Genomic DNA, 14,238 nt, shown 5'->3' with positions numbered 1-14,238 from the left:
TTAAAATCGCATTTGCAATTCCTCATTTTGAACACTATACATTGTTTAAATCTGAATATGGTAAAAAAAATACACTAAACCAAAATACAGAGGCTTCACATTGTTATCCACATTTCCGGAAATTTTGGCCGATTTCGTTTCGCATATGCCTGAACTCCCAGGAAACCTTATTTACTTCTTATATTGAAGGCCCAGAGGAAATAATAAGTCACGAATTCTGCATAGTGGTCGAATTTTGTTGTCCCCCAATCTGCAAAATATATCTGGTGACAACACAGACCTAACTTGCACGTGTGTTATCAGCCAAGTTTTGAGGGGGGCATAACCGGGCGAATGGGACAAAACTTCTTAAATGTCTCGAGCGAGCGAAATAGATGCATTTATCCTCTCTAAAATCCAATCTCCGCGTTTGCTGTATATACTTTCCCTTCATTCCTTATGAAAGTTTGCAATGTAATGATTCTTTTGTTTACAATAATCGTGTTCTAGGGATCAAATTTTAATATGTGTAGTTTCTTGGCTGGTCTCTTGCTTTCAATTTTTTTTAGCGTACACTCAATTAATCATACTTTTAAAATGTTCACTTCTTCACTTTGAGAAAATAATGATGTAGGGATTTACAAGTGTTATATTTTGTTTTATTTGTATCCCTTTACAACTGTAAGTCCATTGTTTTATTGATTTCTGTACATCTGATTTTGTATGTTGGAAATTGATAAAGAAATGAAATAAACCATTAGATTCAATCATAAATTTTAACACAATCAGTGCAATTTTAGTATTGCATTTCACCTTATATTCCTTTTCTCGATTTTGTCCTTTTTGGTGTTTCTTCGGATTGGAACTTTTGGAGGGGCCAGGGTCCCGTGCATATCTTTCCCATCTATACGCTAGCGCATACCTTAGGTCACACCGAAACCGAATTCTCCCGAACAATTTGGGACCGAATCAGAACCAATCGGTCCGGAATAGGTCCGGAATCCGAGCACGATTGCCAATAAATGACTTCCAAGAACTGCCAAAATGCTTCCCAGAATCCAACCGAATTCCATCCGAATACATCTCGAATATGGCCCGAATGAAATTTGTCGTGGTCACATTCGGGAGTATTTTGTAGGCCCCGAGAGTATTCAGCTGGTTTTGAACATTTCAAAACAAGCTTAATCCCTCCTCGAATGTTCCCGAACCCCTCCCGAATTTTCTCGCATTCGGGGAGGCAGAACAAATTACTCCCGAATCCTCCCGCTTTGATTTGGGGAGCTCCCGAACCAAAGACGAATAGGTTCCGAATCCACGAATCTATTCGAATCAGGCCATATTCGGGCAGAATCAGTCCTAATTTATTCGGGAGAATTCGGTTTTGGTGTAACCCAGGTTTAACATAGCTCTCCTTGCGATTTGGTTAAAAGGGAATAATGTTAGTCTTAAAATCTCCTTGATCTAACCTTGAGCTTCGGAAAATCGTTCCGTCTGGCTGGATAGTCGTCACGATGTTAGGAACGGTAAGGACGTGGGCATGGCCACTTTTCTCGTAGAGGAAGTAAAGATCGGGCGACCAGATGATGTCTCCTTCATTGGCTACTAATATTCGTTCATGGGTTTTGTTGATGGCAAGGCGGGGGTCAACCCACCTTTGTCTGAAGTACATCGTCAAACGAAAGTCCTGATAAAGAAAGATAAAATAAGGTTTCAGAAGCGCAGGTATTTTATCAGTATAATGGATAATTTGTCATACGCTGTATGAAAGTTGGACAAATATTAGATTTACGATTTTTCCACCAAGATCAGTTCAACTCTTAGAGAAAAAGGTGTGAATTGGAACCCTTTTGTCCCGCGTTTGAACCCTCGAGAAAACGGTTTATGTGTTCAAGAACATTAAATAAGAAGAAAAAACCCTGAATAGGTTCGGCATTGGCTGTTCAGTTCAATTCAAATAAACATTTATTTTTGTCCATTTTACCGATTTCTACATTTTTCGTAAACATAAATTCATAAAAATAGGTAAAGCTAGGGTAACAACAAAACCGAATTCTCCCGAGTAAATTCGGACGGATTCAGCCCGAATACGGCCTGATTCGGACGGTTTCGGTGGATTGGAATGTTCCCCAATCCCTCCCGAATTTTCTCACTTTCGCGGAGGCAGAACAGAATACTCCCGAAACCACCCGATTATGTGTATTCGGATGAATTCGCAGCTGATTCGGTTTTGGTGTAACCCTAGCTGTATTTGAATTTTTAGGGAACATTTAAATGTTCCGAATACGGGACAAGCATAGAAAACTCTAAGAACCCTATTTTCTAAGAGATAAGGTTTGGCTGATCAAACTGTGTACCAGCCGACGAAATTTCATTTACGCCATGTTGTAATTTTGTAAGATCAATTATGAATTTGTCGTGAACAAGTAAAGCAATAAATTTATCACTCTCATCAAATTAGAAATTGTTCACATTTGTTCGGTATGAGAGACAAGAAAATGTTTTAATCATCATATTTGTCGTTGCATAAGATGAATCAATCACACACCAAGAAAATGAACTATCAAAATCAACATTTTGAAAAATTGGAGGAGTGAGATCCTTTTCTAATTGTTGTATTTACCTGAATGGTTTATGCTCTAATGCTTAATACAAGGTGAAATAAAACACTTATCATTGTCACTTAAAAAACACTTTCAAATGCTGATTTAACATTTCATTTTTAGAGTGCATGTATTCATAAATAATAGACATCATCGTTCCATCAATATTGAGCTATATTACTGTAACATAATCGGGATCCAACTATATAAGCCCATCAGCACAGGGATTGAGGCATGCTGATATAAACACGGATATCTTCCGATGTTTTCTTGGTCCTCTTATAAATCCAGTAAGGATCAGCAATACCAATAATTGCTTGCCCTAAGCGCTGTCATTTCTAGCTCGCTGTCTTTGATTATTAATGGATGTTGAAAGAAAAGGCGGGAGTAAATATCTTCAGCTGATGAAACCTTGTAAGGGCGATATTTTGATATCATCGAAATGATAAGGAATGGGACAAGGAAAAATATTTATTTTTCGATAACGGTTTTATGATTATGCTGATATATCGCGGTAACACAATATGACAAAATTATGAAAAATTAATTAATATCTATTGACCAAAACCGCTGCCCTGTATTTGTTTTAAAACCAACTCAGAGCTTCTAAAGTTGGTACCCAAATGCCTCGCTTTTCATGAACAAGCAATGACGAAAGCATTTAATGTTTTCATTTCCGAACGCGTATAATGATTTTTCAGACTCGGCTATACAATATCGTGTTATCGTCGATATTTTTGCTGGTGATGATCGACCAAATTTGAAGTAAAATATCGACCAGCATTAGATAAGACCCTGGAAATCTTCATACATGGCAGCTATGACGGAATTAATTAATTTCATATTTCAGAAAACTGTTAGGATGCAATCTTGTACCACATACCACTGCCCTTTGTGACCGGAAATACTCTCATAATTTCATCCCTTACACTATTACCATTGCCCCGGGTATTTAGTAAATTATTTTTTTGTAACGAATAGACTATCTGCGCGGATTTTCTTCTTGGGTGTGTTTCATCCAAATGAACACTATTGGATGTATGTTTATATATATAAATATATATTTACAAGCGTATCCCACCTCAGGCTCTTACTCCGAGGGACCTACGCCTTTTCTGTAAACATAATTATGTATGAATTTATATTTACGAAAATGAAGAAATCTATGAAATTAAATGAAATAAGTTTTATATGAAATGAGCTGAATACAACATGAGTAAAATAAAATCAGTATTTTTTTTTATGATACTTTAGTAATATTACGCTAAAGTGGTAATATGGCTTATAAGCTGACAAAGTATTCTTAAAACAAATATTCATAATCGTATGTGAGAATGATAAGTTGGCCGAGGTTCAGTTTTTGTTAAAGGATTCAGGCGTACTTGAAAACATCTAATTTTATTTTCAAATACTTTTCGCCAGAAAATACGCTGACTACGTATTCTTTGACAGGGACACAGGGTGCTTTATCATTTTACACGCGACAGGCCGACAACAAGTGAGAGCGCACTAAATTATCTACTGTGATATGAATACATATCAGTTATATCAGTGAAAGTATTAATAAGATTTTCTTCACAGTATACTTACGTACCATCGTGCTTTCTTTGATTGCACCCAAGCTCTCAATGTACAGACCAACTCGTACCTCTATCGGAGCACCTGCATGCATTGCACAAACATATCAATTATTGAAATGAATTCATTACCAAATCAATTACGAATATTTTTTTGGTGATATCTGCCCCTTCTCCTTAAACACGTGTAATGTATTTTAATGTAAATAATTTGAAGACATCAATGGATAAGTCTTTTGAAAATTTAATTCAATGTTTAGTTTTCAAACTAACAATTAATGACGGATGAGGGAAAATGTTTGTAAGCGTGATTCAGGTGGAGAATTAAATTTGATGGAAGGACAGCATAAACTGATGTATGTTTTGATTCATCCAGGAAGTCAAATATCGATGGAAAAAATAAATCTATTCATAACTTGTTGAAGCAGAGGACAGTTCAGAAGAGCTGAAGAAGCGTCCCGGATCGGACGTGAAACTGTCCTCTGCTTCAACAAGAAGGACAGCATAATTGGAAAGTAGAAAATACGAACTGTTCATCATACGTCGTGCATATAGTACTACTTCAAAGATATAAATCGTCTAAATTTAATTCGATTGTTTTAAATTTTATTTATTTTTTTTTTATTTCACCGACATAATTCACTTAATCCCCGATTATTTAAAAATTTCGAGGTTGTCAAATATTGAATGCTCTATTGAATGATCTATAGAACACTTAATATATACTTACACCAATGTCTTCTAATGTTACTTGATTGTTAATAAGTAACTTAAAAAAAGGTATAATAAAATGAAGATACGTTGCTACATGAGAAGGTAACGAATATCAGCGGGGCTGAGAGGGAAAAAAAATAAAAGTGTGGAAAACGACTGTTGCCAAAGTTCATGTATCAATATTCGAAAAATCAAATTGGGCTTAGGTTGATAAAACTCGTTTGGTAGATAACGATAGTACTTAACTACCCCGATCAGAGGAGAGAAATTTAGCGTGACGCAATTTTCCGCCATAAACGTTCAGCTGATCGAATTGAGCTGTTTAAGATCATGACTGAATAAGAGAAAAAAGTTCCCTAAGGAAAAGCCTATTTCCACTGGTTAAAGCAAGAAGCTCCTTGGTTAAAGAAAGCAGGACAGAAGGTCATATCTTCAAAGTTGATAAATCACATTTAAAGACGAAAATTAGGCAGAGGCCATTTCCTTTTCGATCCATTAACAATATTGAAACGGGGTACTTCCATTGCCCGTTCAAGTGCAATCTATTGATTTATTTAGCCTATATGTCTCAACTTAAAAGCATATAGGCATCGCTATTTTCTAACCATATATACCCGTAATAAATATATTGTGATTGCCGAGATAGGCTCATAAGCTGATTCTTCAAACGACCAAACAAATTCGTGAGTAATCCTATATCATCCAACATAAATTACATGGATTTTCAGTTCGAGCTTGCGAATATAGGCCTACATACATAAATTTAACCCTGAATGCATTAGAGAAAAGAAATTAGAATAAGGTTTGCCTGTCAGTGTGATCGTACGTTACAGAACACAGTATGAAGAGCATACATGTTAAAATATAAAAGGGCATAATTGTGTGCTGTAGGAGTAAAATATGATATCTAAATAGAAAATCAATGAGCAACCTCATTCTTCACATCAATATGATTTCAATTTTACTTCGACTTCTTTGTCCAACACTAACAATAATCCACTGCACACAATACACACACACACTCTCTCTCACACACCCACTCACCCTCCCTCTCTCTCACTCACCCACATACCCTCTCACAATAGCACGCACAAGCACACACTTATCCGCACCCTATAGATACAACACACATGCACACACAACAAACACAACTTCAGTTGTTGACCTCAATTAAAACCGGGACCTTTCTGTTGGGATGTAAATCCTGCGAAATTGCCAAAGAGCATGTATCTCTATTTTACACTTTTTGGTCAATATTAACACGATTCTATAGTCGATATTATCAATCTGCACTTTAAAATTTGACTTCATTTATCGCTGATCATGAGGACATCGGTATGATTTCCGTCCAAACTAGCATCATATTTATAAAAAAAACCCCGTTTAAATGGTAATAGTCATGTTCGTATACAATAATGTTTTGCCCACATCAGTTTCAGGAAATAAAAACTTGGCTTACGCCATGAGCAGATTTGATACCTTACTTATCAGTTTTACTATCAATTTAGTTCATTATCTGAATCGAAATTCCTCACTAGGTAGAAACCCCGTAATATGACACGTTTGTTTACTATTCAGATTAATTGAACAATTAATGTGCATAAAATTGCATCATGAGTATGAAAAGTACACCCAAATATATCTTTCTTTGATTTACTTTCCTTTTGAGGTGTAATGGAAACTCTTGTTTAAAAAAAACTCCTGGAAACCAAGAGCATGATTTATTCCTGTCTAAATTCAAGTATCTACATTGGTATCTAAAAAAATGAAAACGATCACAAGGAAATGAATTCAGCAAACAGCATTTTGAAAATGAAACCAATATGAACAAAATGTTGGTATTAGGTCCCCAACTAATGTTTACGATTTACTATCACGGCCAGATTATTCTATCATGTTTTATTATCATCTTAGTTTCAGGGGGTGCTCCTATTTGAGCCTGCTACTGTTTTTTTTTGTACATTCGTATGTTACAGATATACACCATTGGGCCCAACTCAAGCCGATGGTCTGTCATTGTTAATAGCGTTAAAAAGTTGGTCGGTCTGGAGTCGATCGGCCGGTGTGACTGTGACATTACTAAGAAGTTGGAAACAGTCTCACAGACAATGTGGTTGGTGGGCGGCATCACGTTTTGATTTGCATAATCTCAAGAAAACAAAAGTACATAGAATTCTCAAAAGTACATGCAATTCCTCGATCCACCTTATGTTGTTGTGATTTTTATCATTTCCTAGATAGTTTCATCTTCCTTCTCTCGATAAAGTAAGCCACATTTAGCTTATTGACTTGCCGGTCGACAATCATCCACAGTGCACAGAGAGGGCGCCCCAACAAGGGGCAGGGGGTCGCCACTGTGATTTTTCTCATGTAGTGAATAAGAAAATGAAAAGGGCTCCCCCTTTTCATTCAAATTACATCATCCAAGAACTAAAAGAAATGATTAAAATTGTTTAATGCATGAAATATTTATTTATCCTGCCCCCCCCCCCGGCTCTCTTTCTCTCTCAATAGGAAGTTTTTGGTTTTTGCACCGCTACATCCGGAGCAATCAAGGACAGATAAAATGTATTGTCAAATGATCGTCATGGAAAGAATAAAGTAGTGATTGTCGATAATTGGTGAATCAAAACACCAGTTAAATCCTTGACTCTGGGCAAACGACACATTTGCGAATTTTCGTTGGGTCCGACTCGAAACACTGGACGAAACTGCTTTTCCGGTTCAACCATATCATTTTCGACAAAGACCCGCCATCTATTGACTGAAATATTGATTTTGATTAATTGTTGAGTGAGATTACTCCGGTTGTTAGCATTATTGGTATATTAAGGACAAATGTTTTCCGCAACAGCCCGAAAATGTTTAGGTGATGTAGCTACCGATGCAATGTGCATGCATGTATTAATTCTTCACTTTTGCATACCCATACATAGACCCCCAGATCCATACACACATGCGCTAACCATACACACACACCCTCACCCACCCCAATCCGAACACACCCACCCCATTCAGCATGGACGCACGCACACACTTAACGATTATCCTGGAAATGCATGGACTTGGTGCCTTTTGAAGTTGAACTTGCCAGGTGATGATGGTATAATAATTAGACCACGGATTAGAGTAGGCCTACACGTGAACGTCTCGGTATGTAAGGGTACCGCCGTCGCTGACAATTGATATACAGCACCTATAAACAAGTCATCAAATCATTTACTGAGTGATAAGGGACTGATGACAAGCGTCACACTGGGAAATAACCTTCACCATAAGCAACTGCCGACCAAGCAGCACAGTAAAATACTGTACATGCATTGCAATGCTGTGAAAGTTGTGTTACTTTTGTTGATATGTATGTCATCGCTCACATGTATATATAAAAATCAAACATGGTAAATCCTTAAACATCTTGGGTAAATAAAAAAATTAGGAAGCGAGACTTATAAAGGCCAAGTCCACAAAAGGTACATTAGAATAAAAATTAATAAAATGAATAGACCTTCCACACTGTAAAAAATGAAGTGCTAATTTAGCACAGTGCCTGTATGGTGACTGCACTACGAGTGCTGATTATCTAATTTAAATTTGAACTAGAAAATAAGCACTCGTAATGCAGGCACTATACAAGCACTGTAAGTGCTAAATCAGCACTTCATTTCTTTTACAGTGCATACTGCCAAGAGCACAGTGGCCCACAGTATGTGCCACACTGTGTTCACAGTGTGGAACACAAGGTGAAATCAGCATCACACTGTTAAATTTGAGTATTTTAACAGTGTGCATCACATATTCACGTATATAATAGTCGACCACGTGACCACGTTATGAACAGTCACACTGACGAGGTGTCCACAGTAAATGAGAGAACAAACGATTTTTCACACTAGTTATTTCTATTGCTTTTGTTTCATTAAATCATTGCAAGTTTCCTTTCTACAATAAGGTTTCATTCAATCTTGAATTTATGTAGTCGCCATCAGTGAATCTTGTAATGATTTGATAAGGAGGTATTTTATTAAATTAAACATTCGAAAAATTGAATTATTTTACATTTCACACACACAAAAAAAAACATATTTTAAAAAACAGTGTGGGGTTGTAAGGGCGCGTGTTTGAATGTGTGTGAGAGATATATATGGGCAATTCCATGGAAAATGTTCACTTTAGAGAAAAAATGAAGTTTCAGATTTCACTTAAGCAGTCAAATTTTCTTAAAAAGTAATCTATAAAGTCTCAATTTCCAATAGAAAAATTGCAATATTGATAAAATTTTGTAGTTTTTTCCATCATCAAAAAAATAGAATAGTAAATTGCAAAACGTAAAAATGTGTCTATTTTTAAACAATTCATCTTTCCTGTCTCTACTAAAAGCAAACAAGGTCCCAGAGGTCTCTTTTAACTTCTGAATAGTTGATTAATGTTTAAATCAACAGAAAATAATCGTTAAATTTTATGCCCTTCATCAATTTTAGAAAAATCTGTCTTCAGATTTGTGTGATTTCTTTACCATTATCAGTGTCATGTCCGTTACGTTTTTCACTTAAAGTTTTCACAAATTACAGGAAATTTGTCTAAAGGTACTGCAGATTCAGATTCTATGTTAGAATTAAACCCCCTACCAAGTGTAGCAATCATTTTCCCTTACCACTTCTCATTTTCATAAAACGGACATGACAATTCGCGTAACGGACATGACGCCTTATATATGGCAAATGGCAGCATTCACAAAAACAAAATATTAGGCTCAGTGTCACAGACTGAGGTCAGTCTCAATTGTTTGAGGATAGCTGAATGTAATATTTCCTAGAATCTGCATGTCATTCAAGCTATTTTTAGAAGTTGGTGAATGATGAAAGTTCAGCTCTTGTTCTGGTAGATTTTTCTGAGAAGTAACGGTACGCCACATAATATTAGGATAAGATGCAGCTAGATACTCAGATCACAATCTGCATCATTTGTGTTTGAACAAACGTTCGATTATCTTAGGTTTTTGCACTGACAGATTGGAGCATGATAAAACTCCAACTTGTGAATTCATGATCATTGATGATATTACTTCAAAGTATCCGACTTTCACCAACCTCTACATGTACTTCTTCAGTGATGGCATGGGCTCACATTTAAAAGCAAGTTTGTATTCGGATATCTGTGTTACATGATGTAGCTCTATGAATCCATGAATCTACAGTGGCATTTCTTTGCAGTATCACAAAGCAAAGGGGCCGTGGAAAGAATGTGGCGCGATCAATAAATTATGACATCATAGTATTTTGGTCAGCCATAATCACGATTTGAGTGATGTATCTGTATCTTCAATTGTACACAAGCAGCACGGACAATACAACAAAATTAGATACAGCCACATTTGTCAGCAATCAAGATCGTAAGATTTAGAACATCCAAGATTTGATGAAAGGATGATTATACTCAGGATGATAGTTATTTTGAATGAAAAAAAATCTCAGAAGCTATTTACAAACATTCCGATTACCTTTAAACTCATACATAATCGATAATGAAAGACCGGTTTCCAGGTACTGCTATTAAATTTTTATTAAAATACTTTTTAATACCATTTTTTGTAATCTTAAAACTGACATTAACACTAGTACATGTTCTTTATCATACAATACATTCCATAATATGTTCTTCTTGGATTTATACAGGTCTGGTACATTTTGTTTTCTTCGCACAAAAAATGAGATTTGGTCTTCTCAGTGTGCCGTAGTGGTATGATAAACATTGTATTGAATATAAAATTATCACTTAGGCTATAGCTATTAAATTAATGATACCTGCTAATAATATCTACATGTTTTTCTTTAGAGAGTTAGTAAAGGTACTTTGCTGTTGCATAATTACATTCATTATTCATATTTCTTTCATTTTCAAACTAAGAAGTGCTGATGAAGTTCACTTCGTAAGGGTGTCATGTCCGTTAATATCCCTCCACTTTTTGAGAAGGGTTAAGCTAGTATATTATCAAATATTAGGGCATGAATAAAAAATAATCTTTTCTATCAACTTTTTCTCCTTTAATTAGGTGTGATGGATTGTAGTAACTGGAATATACTCATTAACTGTTGTTAACCGGTGTAAAATAAAATTTTCTTAATATTTTTTTGTTTTATAAATATTGTACAAAATGACCCCCTCTCAAATTGCAAAATAATAGGAGATATTACAGATTACCAGTTATGATATGTGTCTCTAACCTCTAGCCTTAACATGTAAACAATTAGACTTGTACCATATCTTGTAATAAAATAATTATATTCGCTTACAAAAAGTGGACGAAACTGTCATGTCCGTTACGCTTCGTGTGTCATGTCCGTTACGCTACATTTTGAGCTAGGAATACAGAATGCACTGCAAAACTGTTGTTAAATACCATTTTATGGATAGAGCATGATCTTACGGTTAAATTAACACCAACGTCAGGTGCATGCAATCTAAGATTACACAGGAATTTTGATAAGCAATAGGAGGTAAAAATGCTTTGTCCATTTCGTGTCATGTCCGTTACGCTCACAAAGAGTGCAATTTCTCCGCAACTGTTCAACGAAACGATTTGAAATTTTATGTGTATGTAACTGATACTTAAATGTGTCTGATAAGCTTAGTAACAATTATCAAAAGACTGCTAATTCTACTGTATAAACCTTTGAATTACAAAAATTTGTCTGAACGTCATGTCCGTTACGCTGGAATTGACCATATATCATCGACTCTAATTTGCATATTACTTATTGTGTTGTGCATAAACTGTTTAAAACGAAACGTTATAGCATGTCAAAAACAGCGTTCGTTAGTCTGAATAGCTGACACTGTCACTGTTATGCTGGTAAAATATATCAGAGGACGATGCCTTGTATCGGAAAGCTGACGATATTGTTCTTTAGGTCTATAACTACAAATTCAAATTCGTATGTATTCATTTGCACAGAAAATGCATGTATACAAACTTAAAAACAATAAAAAAAAATCCATTCAACAATATAGCTGAGAATAAAAGAAATGAATTTTACATTTTATCATTTTGTTTTATTAAAATATTAATAACAATATTTATCGAAATAATAACAATAATAGCTGGATTAAAAAGCGCCTTTTCCTGGTCTTCGCTGCGCTGCCCAAATAGGCGCTCAAGCATTCGACATGTTCAAGGAATTTCTTCCCGACAGGTACCCATTCACCTCACCTGGGGTGAGTGCAGCACAGTGTGGGTAAATAGAAAACAATAGAAAATAGATACATGTAAATATCTATGGAAATAAGGGGATCCACTGTAAAGCATCGCTCGTTTAATGTGGTAGTCACCCAAAATAACGAAAGCGGAACAAAGACAAAATATAAAGAAAGGACAAAAGTGATGTTGCATAAATTACGACGACAAAATGTTACGAAGGAGAAATGGCTGAAGGGTGGGGAAATGGTGAAATGTAAAGTATGCTACTTTTAATCATACACGATTCATAAAAACGAATATTCTTCGAGTTGCATGATAAGTGTAAAGATAAATTAAGTAATTATATGGAGCGTTGTGGCCCAGTGGATTAGTCTTCGGACTTTGAAACAGAGGGTCGTGGGTTCGAATCCCAGCCATGGCGTAATTTCCTTCGGCAAGAAATTTATCCACATTGTGCCGCACCCGACTTAGGTGAGGTGAATAGGTACCCGGTAGGATTTATTCCTTGAACGCTTTAGCGCCTTTTAATATGGCGGCTCAGCTACAACCAGGGTAATAATATGATACCAAGTATCAAAGCGGAGTTGATTATATGCACATAGTAACTGCGCTATATAAATGGACAAATTATTATCATTAATGTTAGCATTGCAGATGGTCCCCTTCTCGACCCGCAAGGAATGTACTTTACGTGTAAAGACATCCATCTAAGACCCCCTCCATCCTCACAATCAATCGGATGGTTAGTGTAGCTTTCTGGACCCGGTTGCATGAGAAGATCTACGGATTGTCCTTCGGATCTACGGATTGTCCTTCGTGTCCCCGATTCATTATGAAGTAGGAAACGCTTATTTATTTCTTTCTTTATTTTTTATATTTATATTCACTTTTATTCATTCTGGGGGCCTCATCAGTTATATAAAATATACTGTCTACTTAAATTACTGACATTACAATTGTTATCATGAATCTATCTAAGAATTGTATGAAATCGCGTAATGTATACAATTTGTTACTAACGGTTTTGCCTAAATTCTAATTGTTCATGAGCAAAGGTAACGCATTATTACTAAGTGGTCTGTATAATAAATACTAAAACCTCATTATATAAAAAATTTGGATTGCAATGTTCATTGTTTATGAACTATTAATGATTTCAGAAATTATCTAATTACATCAATATTTTTAGTTTACCAAAAAAGCGTCCATATGACATAAAATTATAATATATAAGCTAAACAATATACTGGAATGGACACAGTGTGAAACAGTTTGAACGCATTCTCGGGGTGTTTTCTCAAAGACTTCTGAGTTCAATTAGAGCCTTTTCACGCAGTAACAATTGTCTGTATATCGAATTCCGGTTGAAATAAAACTCTGCTCTAAATTAGAACACAAACCTTAAACAGCACAGGTTCGATTTATAGACTCTTCCATTACCCAGGTCATTCCTAAATATCGGGGAATAATGACTGAATCAGTTTGCTTCGCTATTGCCGCAATATGACGAAAGAGCAGTGAATATAATAAACATAGAATGTGAACATAATTTTGACAATTTTTGTAAAATACAATTTCGGCTTTCAATAATTTTAGCACAAGTTTAAACCAAACTTCAGAATACGGGCCAATGTGATCACACTGTGTAGTTCACCGTTCTTTGCTACGACTCGTTCATAAATACTGGGGTCCAAGGAAGCCGGAGACGTCGTTGTTGAAGGTATCCTATTACGCTGCATTACAACATGAAGAAGTCTTGAGCTCTGGTGTCGCGATGACAAGAGACAGACAGTTGACATTTCCTCATCTATAAAGATTGGCTTTCCTTCCCTGGGGTTTAACCATGTTTAATGTGTCGTGAAGTTGCCTATCATTCTCAGACGTGAGAGGATATTGTTACAATATGCATGAATGCTGGTCAAATTAGGCACTGGTTAATGTGTCATTTTGATATGAGACGTGCAGGTAATTGAAATCAAAAGAATGGCTGTACGCAGCAGGGATGGAGATGGGGTCTGGGCAGTTCCCCCAGCCATGCAGCACCCAGATCGGAGAGGGGGAGGGGTGTCATGCTTACGTCGCCACCATAGGCGGGAAGGTTTTCCAACGCTATTCATACCTTGGATCCCACTGGGGCTTAAAGGAAACCAAAATCCAAGAAGAGAAGCATTCT

At 36.0% G+C, this 14,238-nt stretch overlaps 1 protein-coding gene across 1 annotated transcript in view; it reads right to left on the bottom strand.

Moving 5' to 3' along the window:
* The window catches only part of LOC121411490 (glycine receptor subunit alpha-1-like), a 46,598-nt gene that overhangs the window by 15,751 nt on the left and 16,609 nt on the right, over positions 1-14,238 (bottom strand). Inside the window, exons 3-4 of the mRNA XM_041604256.1 lie at positions 4,174-4,241; positions 1,446-1,663 (exon numbers count right to left, since the gene is read on the bottom strand). Coding sequence (XP_041460190.1) covers positions 1,446-1,663; positions 4,174-4,241 — 286 coding nt within the window. The remainder of the gene's footprint in view (positions 1-1,445; positions 1,664-4,173; positions 4,242-14,238) is intronic.

The sequence above is a fragment of the Lytechinus variegatus genome, chromosome 3 (assembly GCF_018143015.1).
Source record: "Lytechinus variegatus isolate NC3 chromosome 3, Lvar_3.0, whole genome shotgun sequence".
Lineage (NCBI taxonomy): Eukaryota > Metazoa > Echinodermata > Echinoidea > Temnopleuroida > Toxopneustidae > Lytechinus > Lytechinus variegatus.
This window is presented reverse-complemented; position numbering and strand designations above follow the sequence as displayed.